This window comes from Molossus molossus, unplaced genomic scaffold, assembly GCF_014108415.1.
Source record: "Molossus molossus isolate mMolMol1 unplaced genomic scaffold, mMolMol1.p scaffold_m16_p_10, whole genome shotgun sequence".
Classification (NCBI taxonomy): Eukaryota; Metazoa; Chordata; class Mammalia; order Chiroptera; family Molossidae; genus Molossus; species Molossus molossus.
Window position 1 is genome coordinate 14,840,186 of NW_023425345.1, and position 20,404 is coordinate 14,860,589.

Genomic DNA, 20,404 nt, shown 5'->3' on the forward strand with positions numbered 1-20,404 from the left:
CTGCCTGGCTTTCACACTACCTCATTAGTGGTATTTGAACACAGAACACACATACACATATATAACAGAACATATATATATATCTATATATACACACATATATATATAGATATATATAATTTTTAAAATATCCTCACCTGAGGATATTTTTCCATTTATCTTCAGATAGAGTGAGAAGGGGAGAGAGAGAGAGAGAGAGAGAGAGAGAGAGAGAGAAACATCTATGTGAGAGAGACACACATCTATGTGAGAGAGACACATCGACTGGTTGCCTCCCGCATGACCCTGACCAGGGCTGGGGACAAACCACAACCAAGGCACATGCCCTTCACCCGAAATGAACCCACAACTTACTGGTCTACAGGCCAACGCTCTAACCACTGAGCCAAACTGGCCAGGGCCCGAACATATATTTTTAAAATAAGTAACTGGAAAGACAGTATAGAGCAACAGCTAAGAGCTTGCTGGCATGTGACCTGGACATTCATCCCTAGGTTTGAAATCTAGTTAAGTCAGATACAAGCTGTGCTACTGTTGGCAAATCAATAGGCTTTTCTAACTCTCCATGTCCTGCTAAGCAAAGGAGAAAGGGCAATATAGGTCTAGGACCCCTGTCTGCCACGCTAAAATTCAAAATGATCTAAACATTCTAAGTGCTCCCCCAAAGTCTGGCATAAACTCATCTTATGGCGAGCTCTGACCTGGGCTGACATCAGGCTGCTAAGAGGCTCCATTACCCCCTAAATGAGGATGTCCACACACCGAAAGCAGCCATATCAATGTATTGGAATATGACCTTCTGGGGCGTACCATAGTATGTGGTGCATATACCACAGCGCCTTTCTAAACTCCAGAGTAGTTATAGTTGTTCAGAAAGCCACACCTGAAATAATCAAGTGCTTAATTCTTGAAGAGGGAAATGAAAGCAAATAGATGTCCCTGGAGGTTAAAAGTGCCAACGCTGAGCAGCCATTTTTCGCTGGGGTCCTTCCTGTGGGTCTTATTGTGTCAGGAGTCCGTCCCCAAGGCCACCTCCAGGTTTAAGGGTTCATGAAGGGGACTCACGGCACTCAGCACATGGTGGTACTCGTGGCTAAGATTTAATTATTTTTTATTGGTTATTTATTTAAATTTTTATTGAATTTATTGGGGTGACATTGGATGGCTTAGATTTGTTATAGTGAAAGGATATAAAGTAAAATCAGCAAAGAAAAAGGGTACATTGCAGCCCCCAACATGCATTTATTATGGATTGAATTGTGTCCCCCACCGCCCAGAAGGTATGTTGATGTCCTAAATCCCAACCTCAGAACATGACCTTACGTGGAAATAAGGTCACTGCAGATTAACTAGTTAAAATGGGTTCATTCTGGAGTAGGGAGGTCCTTTAGTCCAACGTGAAGAGTGTCCTTATATGAAGACAGCCACGTGGGGCAGAGACACCCGGGAGAACGCAGGTGGAGACGGAAGCAGAGATTGAGTGATGTGTCTACAAGCCAAGGAACACCGGGGATCACTGGCTGTCACAAGAAGCTCGGAGAGAGACATGGACAGGCTCCTCCCCAGAGCTCTCCAACAAAACAACCCTATTGGCACCGTGACTCTGGACTTCCAGCCTCCAGAACTGTGAAAGAACAAATTACTATCATTTCAAGCCACCTAGTTTGTGGCATTTTGTTACAGTGGCCCTAGGAAACCAATACGTTCTCTGTGTTTCTATCTCACTGGGAAGCCTTCCTCTTCAGAGCTTTGCCCACACTATTCTTAGCTCAGAACGTTAGCTCCGCCACTCCCTCGCCTGGCAAATTTAAGACTTGGTGGCAGTGTCTTTTCTGTTTTTCCTTTTTGACTCAGGAAGTTGGTACATGCACCCTCATTGCCCCATTGTAAATTGGGCCTAACACCCTGTATTATAATTACAAACTCTCCCTTAATATACTATGACAGTTTTGAGAGCAGAGATCACATCTTACTCATCTTTGTGTACTCAGTGCCGAGTGGCAGTGAGTCAGGAAGTGTCTGCTGTCCGGCCGGTGTGGCTCAGTGGCTGAGTGCCGACCCATGCACCAAGAGGTCACTGGTTCGATTCCTGCTCAGGACACATGCCCAGGTTGTGGGCCTGATCCCCGGTGGGGGCATGCAGGAGGTGGCCAATCAATGTCCTCTCTCATCGATGTTTCTGTCTCTCTTTCCCTCTCCCTTTCTCTCTAAAAAACCAATAAAGGAAAAAAGTGTCTGCAGAGTAATGAAATCTTTTTTTTTTTTTTATCCTCACCCGAGGACATTTTCCCATTTTTTGTTCAGACAGAGCAGGGAGGGAGAGAGAGGAAGAGAGAAAGAGAGAGAGAAACATCGACGTGAAAGGGACACATTGTGGCTGCCACCTGCACGACCCAACCAGGGCCGGGGAAAAATTGCAACCGAGGTACATGCCCTTAGCGGGAACCGAACCCGGGTCTCTCTGGACTGCAGGCCAACGCTCCAACTGCTGAACCAAACTGGCCAGGACGAGTAATGAAATCTTAATCAGTTCATACTACAGAAGGTGCATGAGATGGTGGACCCACTTTGGAATGCCTCTGGAGTCAGGTAGACCAGATCTGGTTTAAAATCCAGACTATAGCACTGGCCAGCCGCTAGGTGACCCGGGAGAGGTTGAAATAACCTCTCCGAGCCTCGGAACCCTCATGTATAAGATGGGTGGTAATTCCTGCTGGGTTATGAGAAACCGATGAGGTGTCTGTACCTACACACCCAGATGGCATTTAGTCAATATATACCTTTTTTTCTGAACATAGAATCACCATTTTTGTTAGATATATAAATAGGACTATAAAAGATAAAAAATAGTATAAGTATCTAGAAATAAAAGGCCAATTATTATAAACATTTTTAAAAAATGGGACATACTTCATCACAAATTACTGAAGAGATTACATACAGAATCTTTGAATTTGCATGAAAATACCCATGAGAACGTTGGTTTGTTTACTGGTAATGATTTAATTTTGGGTGACACTGAAAATAGAAAAAAAACACAGAAAAAGGAGAAAAAAAAAAACCAGAAATGAAGAACAGAGAAAAATAATCTGCTTTCTGACAAGTCGCCACCAATGTCTACTCCCTAATGACTAATTTTTCCCACTAGGGAGGAAAGCTAATTTAGGCCATAATCATTTTGTCCCTTGAATCTTTCTGAACAAAAATGAGCACTGAGAAAAGAGCCAGGCTGTGGTTCAAGCCCAGAGCCCTGGGCCCCCAGTGTACCTCGAGGGTCCCCAGGAAACCCTGCCCTCACAGGTGTGTGAACATGAACAGAGGTAGCGGCGTCCTACCCGCACCCAGGACCTCGTCCGCTGCCACAGACTGGTTCCAAAAGGAGCCTGATTGTTTCTCTGGTGAACACGCACAGCAAAAGGCAGCAAAACAAACACCTCAACCCGTTTCTTCCAAGGCCTGGTAAACCGCTTACATCTGTTCTCCACATCTTCGTATCCAGCCATTTCTCAAAAATAAAGTTTGTTTTCTTAAATGTTGCAACTTGTCAATCACAAAGGATGAGCCTGAAACCATTAAACTAGGCTCCACTAGGAATGACACACTTTCATAGAACACCACTGCAAAGCAGTATGAAGGGGGCTCAGGCTGGGTGTGATAGTCCTTTATGTTATTTTTTATTTTTTTTAATCCTCACCCGAGGACATTTTTCCATTTTTTGTTCAGGTAGAGTGGGAGGGAGAGAGAGGAACAGAGAGAGAGAAACATCGATGTGAAAGGACACATCGAGTGGTTGCCACCCGCACAACCGACCAGGGTCGGGGACAAACTGCAACCGAGGTACGTGCCCTTAGCGGGAACCGAACCCGGGTCTCTCTGGACCGCAGGCCGACGCTCTAACCGCTGAGCCAAACCGGCCAGGGCAAGTCCTTTATGTTAAACTGCAGATCCCTGAAGCAGAAACAAATAGGGTTACAAGTAATATCTGGTCCTGTAAGTACAGCGTAGGAGCTGAGACTTGCCAGTTTAACTCTTGGCTTTGCCACCTTCTAGCTACTGCCTCAGTTTCCTCATCTGTCACGAGGGGATAATAACAGTACTAGTACCTTCTTGAAAGGTTGCTATGAAGATTAATTGAGATGATACCGTGCAGTTCTTAACACAGTGTCCAGCACATAGTAAGCCCTCAATTAGTGTACACAATTATTATAACTGTTATTATTACTGGTCATTCCAGATCTCTGCAGAAGACATACCCCTATCTACAAAGAAACGCCTGGAGTAAATCATTCTCTTTCTGGGAACAAATAAGATTTAAGCAATAAGTTGTCAACTAAAACAAAGCAATTCAGAGGATGAATTATTCCAGGCTTGCATTGCCTGGAGTAAAGCTAAAATGTTCCCTTGTGCCCAAAGTTATTACCAAACATCCATCAGAGTCTTACTGAGTACCCTCCAAGGTACCAGGACTGTCAAATCGCCAATCCACCTATTTGCAACCTCAGAAACTCCCCAACTTCATTTTACAGTCAGTCACCCCCAATCAATCACTTGATGTTGGCAGGGATCAAATAAAACCTATTTATTATGCCCAGCATATGACACTCCAACTTGCAAGGAAGGGATACAATCTCCTTCGTAACAGTGGCACGGGTGAGGGGTAGGGGAGATGACAACCTCTGCCTTATAGACAATAGTCATCACACCAGAACGTTACTTCTCTATACAGTCTCGGAGGGAAAACTGCGGGAGAAGAAAACAGTATTTCAGTCAAAGTATACCTAAAACGGGTGAAACACTGAAGTGGATAAGGGAGTTGTGTATGTCAATTCTTCCAAACACAATTCTCTCTACAGAAGCATTAGCTCATTACACAGTAGACTGGTGACCCTAAGCAGAGCTTCCCAATGGGTATGCCAGGCATGGACTATAGGTCTGCAAGAGGGAATTACCCCTTCAGCCCGTGGGGTAGCGAGGGCTAGGATCCTTCCAGCAGAGTTATCCCGGGCCATCAGCAGTATACTGTGCAAATATTATTGTCTATGTGTGCTAGGACATGAAAAAGTTTGGGAACCACCGGTTTAAGAAATAGATGTATTTTTCAAAGTCTCCTCACGTGTGATCGTGGCAAAGTTTAAGCACTGGATGGCTTATTATACTTCCTGATCATGGTTACCGGTACTAATATGGTCTAGAAAAACCCAATACATATTCTTGATCTGAGACCTCAGTCCAGTAACTAAAACTCTGTTAATGATTAGCTTCCTGTTTGCAGGGGACAGAGACGCACCGATGGCAAGGGCTTTCTGCGAGGCCCAATAAGGGAGGCAGCAATTTCATGGGAATTGAAGACGGGGCCTGTTCAGAGACGGGATAGGGAAGCCAGCAGCTTGAGAGGCCTGGTCACAAGAACCCTGGTCTTCACACTGAAACCCACTAACAACACGGCTTGGCTACGATCTCTCTCTGCTTCTCTTTGGGGGATTGGTCCACATTTTCTCCCAGTTGGTATCAGTTGGCTTCTGCCTCCTGTGTTCTACATTTTCCCCACTAGTTCTTTGTTTCTGCTTATTTGTAGGTTCTCATTTCTTGTAACTTTAGCCTTCTCATAATTCCTCCTGGTCCCTACTTCTACCTGATGGTCAATCTCAATCCTCCTTCCTCCCACCCTCTCTGTGTCCTTCCCTGTTGGTTCCTGCAGCTAATTCCCAGACTCTATCCACATGTCCCAATCCACGTTCTGGAGAACGCAGAATGTCAGGTCTTCTCTGAGGCCACTCACCAACCAACAGTGTGACTGATCTTGGGTCAAATACCCACTGGCTGAAAGGTGCTGAAGTCACAGAAATCAAAATACGTCCCTTTAACAGAGCTGTGATGGGCAGGACAATTTTCCTTTCATGATCTCTAGGTAGGCTAGCCTCCTCAAGAAAATAAGGTTTTATAATTCCACTTGTCAAAGGGCATTTAAACACATTCATCTCATAAACAAATCCTTTTGGTAATTTCCTTCTCCTTCCCCTCCCTCTTTTCTATTTTCCATCCATCCACCCACCCACCCTCCAAATATGAATCCCTCTGTCTTTAAAGAAATGCCTGAGGTCTCCAGTGACTACGATGGTCCTTGAGGACCACAGACTTCCAGGGGAAGATAAAATATATGTGCATATCATAAGTTCCCCCCAAATAATATAGACCCAATTCTATGAAAGTTCAAAGGAGAAAGACATCTTCTGGCTGGAGCAGATGGCATTTCAGCTGAGCCCTGCAAAATGGGGAAGATTCTGATACTTATCCCAGACAGAAGAAACAACATGAGGCTAAGCCCTGAGTTAGTAGAATTTGGTACATCAAAATTCAGATTTAGTATTTCAAATTCTAGAAAAAGTACATAATCATTGAACAAATTTCAAATCGAACTGAAAATATATAGTGTAAAAAGTTTGTCTTTTGAACTGTGGTTCACACTTACCCTTCCAGGAATTCTCCTCCTCTCCAAAGGTGACCACCATTCACTAAGGTGACCACAAGTTCACTGTTCACTAGGAACTTGTCCAGACTCTTTTCTAGACTTACAGCTTTATAATTATTCAACTAAGAAGATAACCCGTTAAAGTGAAACCCATTTTACAAAGAAGTGAGTTAAGTAACTTTGGATTAAGTAACTCTTTTTTTTTTTTTTTAATCCTCACTCGAGGACATTTTTCTATCTTTGTTCAGATAGACTGGGAGGGAAGAGAGAGAGAGAGAGAGAGAGGGAGGGAGGGAGGGAGGGAGGGAGGGAGGGAGGGAGGGAGACATTGACACGAAAGGGACACATCGAGTGGCTGCCACCCGCATGACCCCAACCGGGGGCAGGGATGAATCTCAACCAAGGTACATGCCCTTGACCAGAGTCGAACTTGTGACTCGTTGGTTTACGGGCCGACACTCTAACGGCTGAGCCAAATTGGCCAGGGCTGGGTTAAGTAACTCTTTGAGTGAATGTCCCATCACACCTGGTTGTTATGGCGCTGTGGACTTGAACTTATATAGAAGGACTTGATACAGACTTTTAAATAGCCCTTGTTTATAGGGGGTCATTTTGAGCAGAATCAGAAGAAATCCAGAGGTGGGTACTCATACATTAGCCTGATGAAAAAGACCCCACTCGCAGTTGAAGGTCCTATATACACGGCGATGGGTGTTCAGATCTCACCACATCTTTCAATGAACCATGAGCTTTATTTTTGTCTCCAGCAGAAGGTAAATTTTTTACTCTAAATGGAACGCTGACGAAATTGTTGAAGGTTTAAGAGAAGAGGAACTAGACATGTTTCTCCTCTACAATACCACTTTTTAAATAAACCAAATTAATTATTTATCAGCTTGTGTCTAATAGAGCAGGCAACTGGATTTACTCCAGCTTCTCCCGTTCACACCCAAAGTCAGATTTCTGAAGGAACACAGCACAGCACATGAGGGGGCTCATGGCATGCGGACGTGGAACACTTACCCCAGACTGCCATGAAAACAGCAAAGAAGACAGTGGCTCCATTGTCAAAAAGATGGGTGACCTGGGAACATTATGAATCTTAGTTAAACTAACTTCTCATAGGCTATATTTCAATTCACATATTTTTTCAAGTTCTATAAAAAAAAATAGCACATTGAATTTTGCAGGATTTCTTTGGAAGATATTCCTTCTGGATCATAATCAAGAGGAGAATTCCTCTAACTGTGAAGTAGTTTGGATATGGAAGACAGAATTTGTTCCCTTTATGTGGGTATCAGCTAGTTGAACACTGATCATTAGCCCCAATAGCGCTACTAAGAATTTCCTTTTGTCCACTATAAAAACGACCATATGTGCACATATGTACATGGATATATTTAACACCAGTAGGTATTATTGTTGCTGCTTAAAAGGTTTCTGATTTCCCAAGAAGTGCTTTTAATGCCTTTTAATTTACTCACTTTGAAAACATCGCTATTTTGTTTGTGTAATTTTGAGCAAACATTTCCAGGCTGCCCTCTAGGTCTCAGCATCATAAAGGGCAGAGGACAGACCATTAACAAAACTCACTACCACCTGTATTAAAGCCTCCAATAGTCACTATATTTACTTATTACACATAACACGAAGACAGCTAGCAAATACTTGATTGTTAAAATAATATATTCTATCACAAACATCACAGCAGAATGCAAAAATATCCTTGCTGCACAGTGCCAGGCTTATTTCCGCCTCCAGGATAAATCACACCAATATCATGCCAAACTGAAATGATGACTGATGTGTTCATAAAGCATAACTTTTTTTGGGTGCTTTATAACTCGCTATAAAGTATACTTTACTGTCCCTTGGAGAATATGCCAAGCATAAATAGATCTTTCCCTGCAATATCAGAGTGTGAAGTATTTCAAAATTTTCCAAAAGTTTATGCTTTCTCCTTTTTTTTTTTTAATACTAGGAGAGAAGGCAACATTTAAAATCTAATGTGAGATAAAAGACTAACGCTGATTTATTCCATAAGTAGAGGGAGTGTTCAGCTGCATATTGGACACGCAGCACTAAGTGAAGCCCGAGAGTCCCGTGGCTTGTGGTAGGTGTGTGTTCTCCACGGGGGTATTTCCTGGGAGTTGGCAGGAGTTGCAGTGGGCACTATCACTGTAGACTCTGGAATGGATTGTGATTGTCATTACTGCCGGTTTCTCAGATCATCTTTCCTTCCCTCTCCCGGCAACGGATGTCTTTCATGCAGGTCACTAGGGGGCACACAGATCCAGCAGAACCACACTGAGTCCTTCCCTGGGGCCGGTGTGCAAACAGTTAGAGAGAGACATTTTTCTGCTGCAGTTACCAGTTTGGGAACATGTGAATCAGGGGGGGTGTTGAGTTAACAGTGATGTCTGGTTCCTACAAAGATGGTCAGGTAGCATACCTCTGGCAAAATCAATCCTAGGGAAGTGAGATAGTAGACTAACAAAACACAAAAACAAACAAAGACTCTGAGAAACTCCGGGGGAGATGGAAGGTTGCCTTGAACTGTGTGTGTGTGTGTGTGTGTGTGTGTGTGTGTGATGGTGGGTGATGATAGTGGTATATGGGGAGAGTTAGGTAGTAGTCCCCAAGCAGAGTGAGCCCATAGGTTAGAGAAGTACCTAAGTTCTAGTCCAGCTCTCCCTCAAGGGTCATTGGACAATTAATTTTCCCTCCTCAGAAATCAGCGGCAATAGGCCAAACCACAGGGACTGGCGTTCTTGGGGCAATGCCAGGGCGCTCAGAGTCCTGCTTAGTTGAGCACATGATGACGCAGGCACTGCGCGCGCGGGTCTTCACTTCTCAGTGCACGCCCTGAAACCCCGGGGCTGGCGGATTACAATTAAGAGAGCAACTCCTCCCGGCCCTCCTCTGCTCTAGGAGGCGTAAACAGGCAACTCCTAGCGGCATAGCCCTGAGGAGGAGTACCAGCACACAGCCGGGGACACCCTGTCCTCTCCCCTCTGAACACACCAGGATGGCGGCCCAGAACCTGGCCTCTGACCTTTACCCAAAGTGCTTGTTCCCGCCACGGGACAAGCACCTGCAGGCCAAAATTACAGAATATCTGGGGAAGACAGCTGCCTCCCCCAACTGGAAAGCAGGCAACAGATACCTTCTGAAACAGACATTCTGTAACAGCCAATGCAGAACTTAAAATAAGCATAAAAATATGCCTAAGGAGACAAAGGAAGGAAGATATAAGCCTGGAACTATGGTATTCAGCAGTCACTTTCCATATCACGTGAAGTGAATCTGTCTGCAGAACGAGCATGTAGACAGATGGCAAGAGAGCGACACCTGGGGGCCTGGAGGACTAGTGCTGGGCCAGAAAGCCCTTGTGCGCAGAGTGTGAACTACTCCAGTGTCTTTTCCAGGGAAATGAGCCAATAAGTCCCTTTCTGCTTATGCCAATTAAAGTTGGGTGTCTGACCCTTGCAAATACAAGGGTTTGGGAGGAAACCCTCCTGATCAGGGGAGCAGCCATTGATGAAATTGGATCCGAGCCCTAGTTTGATTTCCATATCCTCAGTCCCAGGAAACCAGTCTGGCACTTCTGATAAGTTTTTCTAAATGAAAGTCTGTACAATTTCAATTCCATCTTCTTAAGGCTTTTTAGCCTTCACGTTACTAGGTTTCTAGGCAAGACCAAACTTAAAATCCATAATGTAAACATCTGTGACTCAGTATGGCACAAGGGCGTGCTTCCCAGTCAGATCATCCACGGCACAGCCACTTACTGCTGCGTCATCGTGGATGAGTCATTCTTGCCTCTCTGCGTCTGAGTAAAATTGGAATAATAACATCAACCCCGAAAACTGCTATGAGAATTAGAAAGAAAAAATGTAGGTTGCCTCGCTACGTTGATCGTTATAGCTTAGCTATTATAATATAATTATTGTTCTAGATGTTATGTTCAGTAGGGTAACTTCCCAAAGAAGCCCCTATAAAATCACTCCAAACATGACCATCCTTTTAAGGAATTGTCTTGGATCTCCTAAAGAGAGAACTTCACTCAAGGTATGTTTTCCACTTAAAACAACAACAAACAACAAATAATCAAATACCCCAAAACGACCACAATAATAACAATAACAAATTCAGCTTCTGAGATTCCCCCAACAGCAGGATTTTTATACCCAAATTATTCATGCTTAACTCACAATCTGTAAACAGAAATTAAATTACTGACAAAACTCTCTTGATCCTCATTAACATCTCTATTTCCCTAGCTCACTCTGTTAAATTTGTCCTCAACCACTCAGGTCTACTTGAATGTTCTCCGAAGGTAGAGAGAGTCTTTTGTGCCTTTCGGTTTCCTTGCTGCACATACCAAGAGCCCAAATCTTTTTAAAATCACAGCTGGCTACTGTGGTTGAAGCTCCGCACAGATTGGCCACCTGCAGTGCTAAAGACATCATGGATGGGCGGGATCCTGGGCTGCCTATCAAATGTTCTCTCATTTATAAGGAACACAACTCTGCAATGCCAACAGCATAGTCAGATCCAAGCTGCAATGATCGCAGAGGTTCAATAAAGTCTGCCAACCCCTTTCATATCGGGAATCTGGGCACGTTGACAGGCAACAGGTCTTGGAAAAGTCTTCACAGCCCATCCTTCAGCTATTGCTATGCCTTAGTGACACTGTCCCTAGGTAAAACACCACAGGGATTGAGTCTATGTCTAAAATTTTATTAAAGTAATAAGGCATACCATGAGAAAAGGAGATGCAATAACTGATCACAGACATGACGGTGCTGTATGTTTCTTTGTTTTAAAAACACTTTCACATGTACTATCTTCCTTGGTCCACGACGGGTCATGGGGCAGTGAGTGCAGCTGTGCATTTCAGAGACAGAAAAACTCAGCCTCAAAGAGGGTATATCTATGCAGGGTCAAGGAGGTCAGAGTAGCAGAACTAGTCTTGGATCTAAGTTTTTTTTTCTTTATTGATTTTTAGAGAGAGATAGAAACATCGATGAGAGAGAACATCTATTGGCCGCCTCCTGCATGCCCCCAACTGGGGATTGGGCCCACAGCCTGGGCATGTGCCCTGACTGGGAATCAAACTGGCGACCTCTAGGTGCATGGGTTGATGCTCAACCACTGAACCACACTGGCCGGGTGGATCTGAGGTTTTTTTTTTTAACAATAATGATGATGAAAAGGAGAAAAATGATAGTGTCTCTCATATACTGATATATCACCACCTGCCAAGCACTCTGCTCAGAATGCATCTTATCTCATTTCTTATAAAAATGGTGTGAAACAAGCATCACATTCTCCATTGTACAAATGGGGAAGCTGAGGCTCGGGGAGGTTAAATCACCTGTTCCTTGACTGACAATGGTAAGGAGGGAGTCCAGATCTGAACCTTCCTCTGACCCGAGCAGCTGTGCTCTGCACTCTGTGCCGCAGCTGCGTGGGATGAGAACTGGAGCCAATACATTCACTATACACACGCGGTCGAAAGATATCGGAATTAGAACACTGAATGACGGAGGCGGGTCTATCCTACGACATACATGTAAGAATCAAAGACCAGAAACAACAGAGAGAATCTACTGAGCCCCTGTTCCTCAGGAAAGTGTATGTAAAATCCAATCCACCTAAAATGCTGCATATTTGAAATTACCTTGGCATAAACACAGCTGTCCGACAGCCTCATGAACGGACAGTATTTATCGCATACAGGACACATGATGATATCTGTAGCTTGGCAGACTTCTTTACTGGAAGAGAGAACAGGAAAGGACTGCTTTTTGATGATATAAGAGCATTTTCCCTCCTCCAATTTCATGAGGATATCTGACCCGTAAATGAGATCCACAGATTACATTTTTGTCCACCAAAGCTTCTTAGCTGTATGTTATTAATATAAACAAGTTCCTGCACAATTTAAAAATTTGATAAACCCACTTATTTATGAGGCCATTTCTTGGCTTCACATATTAATAAGTTAAACTCAGAAAAATACATGAAGCAAAACATTGGTTGTCATACCCCAAATTACACAAAAGTCCTTCATAACAGTGCACAGGCTTAAAGCAATTTCACACTGAATTATGGGAACAGTGAGATACCTAAAAGCACCTGCTTCGATTTCTATATGCAGAAGATAAAATTAATAATGGAGGAATAAATAAAAAAAAATATTAGGGATGAATTTTGGGTGAAAGCTATAGCTTATTAACAATTTTAGCAGAAAGTAAAATATGTTTGTAAACAGGACGATCAATCACTTTTATTCCTGCAATCACTTCTAAAAGGCACATGAACTATTTGAGAGTGCTGTCCAGCGTTGCAGTAAGATCTCTATGAATACCTTAAACTCTGTTTTGGTGAGGGAGCCAAGATAATGATCAACAGTGACTCATTTGGAGGGACCCAGCACGCAAGTGTGATGTCTTTCTGGTTTAGGTTTAAAGGGTCCTTGTGATAACACAGAATTCATACAAAATGATTGCTAACCCACTATTTTGCACTATTAGCAGAAAGAAAAAAAGTCAAAAGGTTGGAAAGAGCCCATTTTAGCCAGTGAATAAAAGTGATTTGTTCTGTGGACATATCATGGTTTATATGTCCAGAAACACAAAATTTGCGTCCTTGGTAGCTGAAGACCATAGCAGCAAGGGCAATGGATGGAGTGCCTTAGTCAACTGAGGCTTTTGCATTTTTCCAGAAGAGGCTGAGAAGGAAAGTAGAAGGAAAAGTTAAGTGGGCCCATGGTCTGCACACACCCCAAAGCACAAACAGCCATCTTTAAAACATAAGGAAAGGCCAGCTCCCCCAAACTCCCCGTACCTGACTTGGCAGTGATCCAGAGTAATGACTCCATACAAAAAGACAAACAGTCCAATGAAGGCAGCTGGGAAGAGCATGCCGGTGTACCAGCCCAACCAGGCAAAATACAACCCAATCTTCTCTCCAAAGTAGCGCCTGTTTAAGACACAACAGCCTTACAGGTTATGGTGAAGGGTTTAGGATGAAGCATTACAATCCTCTGCTCAGTCTTTTCCTTGTAGTGTGGCCTTGCAGATAAACATGTACGCCAAGTGAACGGAACACTTGACCCTATCTAGGCTCTGGCCTTACATTTCTTCTCCTTACTATTCTATATCAGAAATAGAATAAACCCTTTTATTTTTATTAAAATTTTTTTTTCTTTATTGCTTTTAGAGAGAGGAAGGGAGAGGGAGAAAGAGAGAGACATTGATGAGAGAGAACATTGATTGGCTGCCTCCTGCATGCCCCGCCCCCACTGGGGATCGGGCCCACAACCTGGGCATGTGTCCTGACCGGGAATCGAACTGGCGAACTCCTGGTGCATGGGTCGATGCTCAACCTCAGAGCCACACTGGCTGGGCATAGAATGAACCCTTTTATAAAAAAACATACACAAACTTGCTCTGAGGAAACAGAATAATCCCAAGCCCATTCAGGAAGATATAACATTGTTATTAATACAAAAGCAGACTTTGAAAAGCTGGTGCCAACACCTCATTTTTGCCATTTCTGAGTGTATGCTGCTTATTTGTAATGTATGTATTACCATTATATATCTTTAAAAAATTGGAAACTGACCTATTGTGAAAAGCTTTAAATATCCCTTTCAGTATTTCATAGCTTCACAAGACATTTGCAATGCTAGAATCACAAGATACTGGAAAGAAAACAAACACAAATCTCTAATTACTGAGATTCGACAAGAATAGAAATTTAGAGCAACTTTCCTTTAAAGTGATGACTTTTCCCAGGCTTCAATGTCTACTTCTATAAATATTTTTCTGAGTCTAACCAGACTGCCTAGTGGCCTGTGGTCTATCAAGTTTGAAACTGTCCAGGATATTTCTTGGCTTTTCTAATATTTCTTAAGCATCAAGAATTTGATCAACTTGTGTTAGAATACAAGCCAAATCGTGCTTTCTGTGTCTTTCAACTGCTACATTTCAATGGCGTAGAAGGTAATTATTTCTTAGGCCAACATAAAAATATTCTAATTAGTTTTTTCATTCTCATTCTAAACAAATGTCGTTGACCATCTGTTTCTAAATCCAGACTTCTGCCCTGGCTGGTTTTGCTCAGCGGTTAGAGCGTCGGCCTGCGGACCAGAGAGTCCCAGGTTCAGTTCCCGCTAAGGGCACGTACCTTGGCTGCAGTTTGTCCCCGGCCTCAGTTGGGGTCGTGTAGGTGGCAACCAATCGATGTGTCTCTCTCACATGGATGTTTCTTCTCTCTCTCTTCCCCCCTTTCTCCTTCCTGCTCTATATGAAGATAAATGCAAAAATGTCCTTGGGTGAGGATAAAAAAATAAATAAATGCAGATTGCTGCTTTCCTCTTAGAACGTCCAATGGCTCCTGGAGCATGGGATTACTTACTTACCCCATCTTCCACAGTGTCCCAATAGAAACTTTCTACTCCCAGAAGACTTTTCAATATGTATGCCTTTATACACACATGTATTTATTTATTCATTCAACAAATAAGTACCTACTATGTACCAAATACTGTGCTAGCCTGGCTGGTGTGGCTCAGTGGCTGAGCGTCAACCCGTGCACCAAGAGGTCGCCGGTTCGATTCCCGGTCAGGGCACATGCCCAGGTTGTGGGCTCAATCCCCAGTGCGGGGCATGCAGGAGGTGGCCAAACAATATTCTCTCTCATTGATGTTTTTCTCTCTCTTTCCCTCTCCCTTCATCTCTCTCTCTAATATCAATAAAGAAAAATAAATTTAAATATACCAAATATTGTGTTAGGTGCTGAGAACAGATTGGTGAGAAAAACTTGGCCTCTGCTCCTGTCAAGATTGCAAGTTCATAGAGGAGACTCATGTAGATCAATTAAAGAAATAAGTTTATAATTACAAAACTGGGAAAGGAACTAAAAAGGAGAGGAATATAATTCTGTCAGCATATAGAACAAGGCCATTGGACACCTGAGTCAGGGACTACTTCTTTGAGAAGGTGGCTGTTGGGCCGATGAGTGAAAGTCAGCTAGGTGGGTTGGTGATAGAGTTTCCAGCAGAGGAAACAGTATGTACAAAGATCCTGTGGTAGAAGGGACCAAGTAAAATACGGGTGGTGTGACTGGAACGTTGAGAACAAGCAGTGGGCGTGAGGTCGGTGGGGCTGGGCCTCAAAGGCTCTTGTAGACCGTGCGAAATGCACTGATCTTTGTCCTGAGAGAAATGGAATCTCATGAGAGAGTTTTAATAATCAAGGGACATGATCAGATTCACATTCCAAAAAGATCACTGTGTCAGGAGGGAAGAGTATGGAATGGAAGGGACCAGAGTGGAAAAAGGGAGACCAAGTAGGGGACAACAGCCATAGTCCAGGCTACAGGGGAGGAAGCAGTGTGGCAGAGAGAGGCTGGGTGTGACCAGATTCGAGAGATGAAGGAAGCAAAATCCATAGGACCAGAACTATTTTATTATTATTATTATTTTTTTAATCCTCATCCGAGGACATTTTTCCATTTTTTGTACAGACAGAGTGGGAGGGAGAGAGAGGAAGAGAGAGAGAGGGAAACATCTATGTGAAAGGGACACATCAAGTGGCTGCCACCCGCACAACCAACCAGGGCCGGGGACAAACTGCAACCGAGGTACATGCCCTCAGCGGGAACCGAACCCGGGTCTCTCCGGACCGCAGGCGGACGCTCTAACTGCTGAGCCAAACTGGCCAGGGCGACAAGAACTATTTTAGAGACAAGATCCCGGCGATGCTCTAAAACCTCATTCTAGTCCAATGTTGCTTGTGATTTTCAGCTCCCTGTCCTCTGCCAACACTAGTCCCACCGCTTGCCTGGGCTCAGCTCTGCAGAGCCCTCCACAGAGACGCTTCCTCTCCATCTTCCTGAGTTACTGTAAACTTACCACCTCCATCGAACCTTTTCCCTAATTGTCCATAGTCTTGTGTTATTTTATAGTTGTTTCAAGTATGCAGGGCCTGTTTCCCTGAAGGAAACCAAGAGTTTCTCAAAGCCAGAGAAACACAATGGGCAGTTAATGAAGACTCACTGATAAACTGCAAAGTCCTAATCAAAACACTGTCATGAACAAGATATGTTTCGCCTGCAGCAACTTTCTGTAATTTTCAATCAGTGTAATCCTGTAATACGAAACCGAGGCTTGGAAGAGAATTTGCCTTTATTTCCGCCCCTACTCCCACCCCGCTGTTTTATCATGTATTGAAACTGGTCAATGGAAAATGATCTCATCTCAAATATTTTCCACTCACACAAATTATCTGGATCATTTATTTTACCAACACAAGGAATGGAACACAATTCGTCAATGTCCTTGAGTCAACAGGAGTAAACACTTGGTAGTAAGGCTTCCGGTAGCAAGAATGACCACTCAGGGAGATGAAACACAGCGAGCTGTCTTATTATTTCACTTTCCTCTGGGCTCATTTTTTGAGGGGCCCCGTAAAAATTAAACAAATCCAGCTAGTCTAGGAAATGAGACATGACTTTCTCTTTAATAAAAAATCCATGAGGTGTGGATTGTTGCTACCCAGTCTTAATAACTAGTCTCAAATAAATAATGAGATGTCAGAGTGGAACACTGCCACAGAAAGTTGTGCACATAGAGACACTTAAAAACACACATTCCCTGCACAATTCTCATTGATTAAAAGCTGATATACTCTTGTGACCTGTAGTATTCAAAACAACCTTTAAAAGTTATTAGTTTCAAATGAAAATTAAAATACACGTAAAATTTATTAAGCATGACAGCACCATGTGTTTCTTACTTACATCATAGTAATTAATATCCCATTTGTCACTTCATATATGTAAGCAGGGTCACCTCTCCACAACGGCTACTGATAATTTGTCAGTAAGTCACGTGGGTGACCTGCTCCTTATGGAGTCTTGTGGGAGACCCGGCAGACCTCACAGGCCCCTTCCCAAGGCCTTTTTGGAGGAAACAGCAGCCTCCTCAGAGGGAGGTCTGGTTTCCCAAGAGTGACCGGTGTCCTCTGAGAGCTGCTGTTTGGGGAGGAAGCCAGATTAGAGCGAGCGCTGTGGACCCCAGAGCGTTTTCCCGAGTCCCAGCAGACAGTCTGCCCTAGTCATTCTGTGCCAGCCTCATATGTACAGCTGCTAAGAAACTCACCTTACAAGATCCAAAGGCTGGTATTTGTACCACACGCCCCAGGAGGCCCAGCACTCGTAGAGCAGGTGTCGGTGGTTTTCCGCTCCGTGGGTCCTAATGGAGTTTTTACTTCTGTAACCGCCCTGGGATGAAAACGGCACTGCCGGTGAGGTGATGCCCACAAAAGCCACAAGAAAAGTTAACAGTGACACTAGGCTCTTGCGGCAAGAGGAGCAACAGAGGTGCTATGAGAAAACATGGGATCCACACTACTGATTAGTTATTCTGCACATTCTCTTGATGATCCCGTGCAGGAAGGAGAACCTGTTGACTAGAAACAGGCAGGTCCGAGCTGAGTTCAGATTCAGGCCTGTTACTTTAAACTCTCTGAGCCTTGGATTCCTAGTTCGTAATGGGACTAATTATGTCTGTCTCATTAGGTTTCTTCTCTGGCTCCAATGCCTGCGTCTTGCTTGGAGGCCACGCTCCAGATATATTAGCTCTCGGTCCCACTTGTGTCAAGACTACTTGGTAAACAGCTGTTTACTTGGTAAACAGCTACAGCTGTAACGTTGTCCCATGGCCTTATCTATGAGAAAATGCTAGAAGTAAAAGCTGGAAGTCACCTCAAAAGTTAGAAAAATTCAAAACAAATCTGACCTCCTCCTTCAACAGACGAGGAGACGGAGGGTCAGAGAGGTGATGTTGGCTTCACAGACAGAAAAGGTACTTCCTGGAGGTGGAGTAATTACCGGGAAGTCCTTTTAATCAGAGAAGTTAGTTTTTAGTGGAAAGTAAACAGGGCAGAGAGACAAGAAACTCAAGTTCTAGTCTCAGCTCCACCACCAACTCCCTGGGTGACTAGAGATGGGCTGACCTTTCTCTAAACTTCTAAATTGCTTTAAATTTTGAACATGTAACAAGGGCACACATATCTGCCCTTCCTGCCTTCTTGCCACTGAAGGTTGAGGTGAAATAATATAATGAAGTTCAACTGAGTAAAAAAAAATCAAAAAGCAATTATGGTCTTGCAGCTGCTATTATTAATTTGGATGTTCTCTCATCAAACATGGGGCTTTTCCCAAAGCCATAGAGAAGGTCTTAGTTACTCTGGGAGGTTTCATAGCTGCATCTCCTCAGATGCCTGCCATCCACTCACCTGCACAGTAACCTGTACACCTATCACTGCCCAGACACTGCCCTTACCCTGGGCGAGGGCTGGCCGGCAGGAGGCGCCGTTCTCACTGAAACTCTCTTTTGGTAAAGCCAACTAATAACTACAGGACGCCACGTGAGGTTTGGTGGGAAATCTGCCTCTGGAGTTCAGAAACACCCACATGTGGCCCTAGGAACACCTGTGTGTCACAGGTTTGCCCCTGTGATACTGAAAGGATCATTCCAAACATGTCTCGTGGCAGACTGTACATAGGGTGTCAGACCAAAGCTCGTTTGGTTAATGAATCAGGTTTGAAAAATTCTCAGTCACCTTCTACATGCTTGTGGTGTTGAAACATCATTAGCCAAATGAAAAGACTTGCCATTTGGGGACAGTTGGAATTGTCCTTTAGAGTATACTGGCAAACTGTTAACATTGTTCCCGAAAATCCCTCTAGCAGGAGTTCCGCCTGGTAGTCTGTGATGTTCTGGAGGGCATGTGCCGTGATATTTCTCTTTGTATTCTCTGTGTCATACAGTGACCAGTATGGCCGGGGCACAATACTATGGGAAAGACAATCATCTCTCACCAACATTGAAAAACCCATGTGTAAAGAGAATTGTGGGTGAAATAACCCAAGATCTAATGGGGAGTTAAAAGTTCTAATATATGACAAAGAGCATGTAATAATAAGAAAATTAAAAAGTAAAATGAAAATAAAAAGATAGTGTGTTTAAAAAAAAACCCCAGAACGCATCTATCTTAAAACAGCAACGATACATACAATACCATTCATTTCCATTTATCACCCTTCGGTTACCAGAGACTTTGCGAGATGGCTTCCCATTCTTTAAGTACTAACTATACATTTCTTGTTGCAGAGACTATCTATCCCAGGAACACCCCCCCACCCCACCCCAGTTTCAAGCCTCAAGCAAATTTTCAATGCCTCTTTAATTCTGTGACTTGGAATCCCTCAGCCATACCTCTGAATTCACACTAAGTGACTCTTGATTCAAGTATTCTTGCAATTACATAAAAAGACACAAAGAAATAAACCAACTATGCTTGGTCACAAGGCAAAGAGGCCTAATTATCAACTGAACAAATTAAATTCCTTCTGAAGAAATGTCATATCAACAAACTCAATGAATGACTATCTCCAGAAGTTAATTTCAGAATAAGAAACTGGCGGAGAAGGAGAAAAGGCAGGACTATACCTCGTGTAGAGGAAAAGCAGCTTCATAGGAGCCATTGGTAAGCAAGCGATTCAGACCTAAAACGACACAAGGTTCGATTTGCATTAATGCAGAGTCCCAATTCTCACGATGTTCAAGACTGAGGTAGGGGTGGTACTTTTTGGAGAAAATCATTTCGGTTTTCAAAAGTGATGTGAACCTGGCTGGGAACACCAAGAGTTGAGAGAGAAAGTTGCTCTCTACCAGGAAACTGGAATCATGAGTTGGGGAATTTTCAAAAAGAAAACGGTGATGCCCGGCTGGTGTGGCTCAGTGGTTAAGCTTCGACCCAGGCACCAAGAAGTTGCCGGTTTGATTCCCAGTCAGGGCACATGCCCAAGTTGTGTCCCCGGTGACTGGCGGGGGGCATGCAGGAGGCAGCCAGT

The 20,404-nt window shown here is 43.6% G+C and overlaps 1 protein-coding gene across 1 annotated transcript in view; it reads right to left on the reverse strand.

Annotated features, from left to right (window-relative positions):
• Positions 1–20,404, reverse strand: part of ANO4 (anoctamin 4) — a 289,216-nt gene that overhangs the window by 63,412 nt on the left and 205,400 nt on the right. The window contains exons 9-13 of the mRNA XM_036251806.1: positions 20,001–20,056; positions 17,646–17,767; positions 13,325–13,459; positions 12,156–12,252; positions 7,493–7,553 (exon numbers count right to left, since the gene is read on the reverse strand). Coding sequence (XP_036107699.1) covers positions 7,493–7,553; positions 12,156–12,252; positions 13,325–13,459; positions 17,646–17,767; positions 20,001–20,056 — 471 coding nt within the window. The remainder of the gene's footprint in view (positions 1–7,492; positions 7,554–12,155; positions 12,253–13,324; positions 13,460–17,645; positions 17,768–20,000; positions 20,057–20,404) is intronic.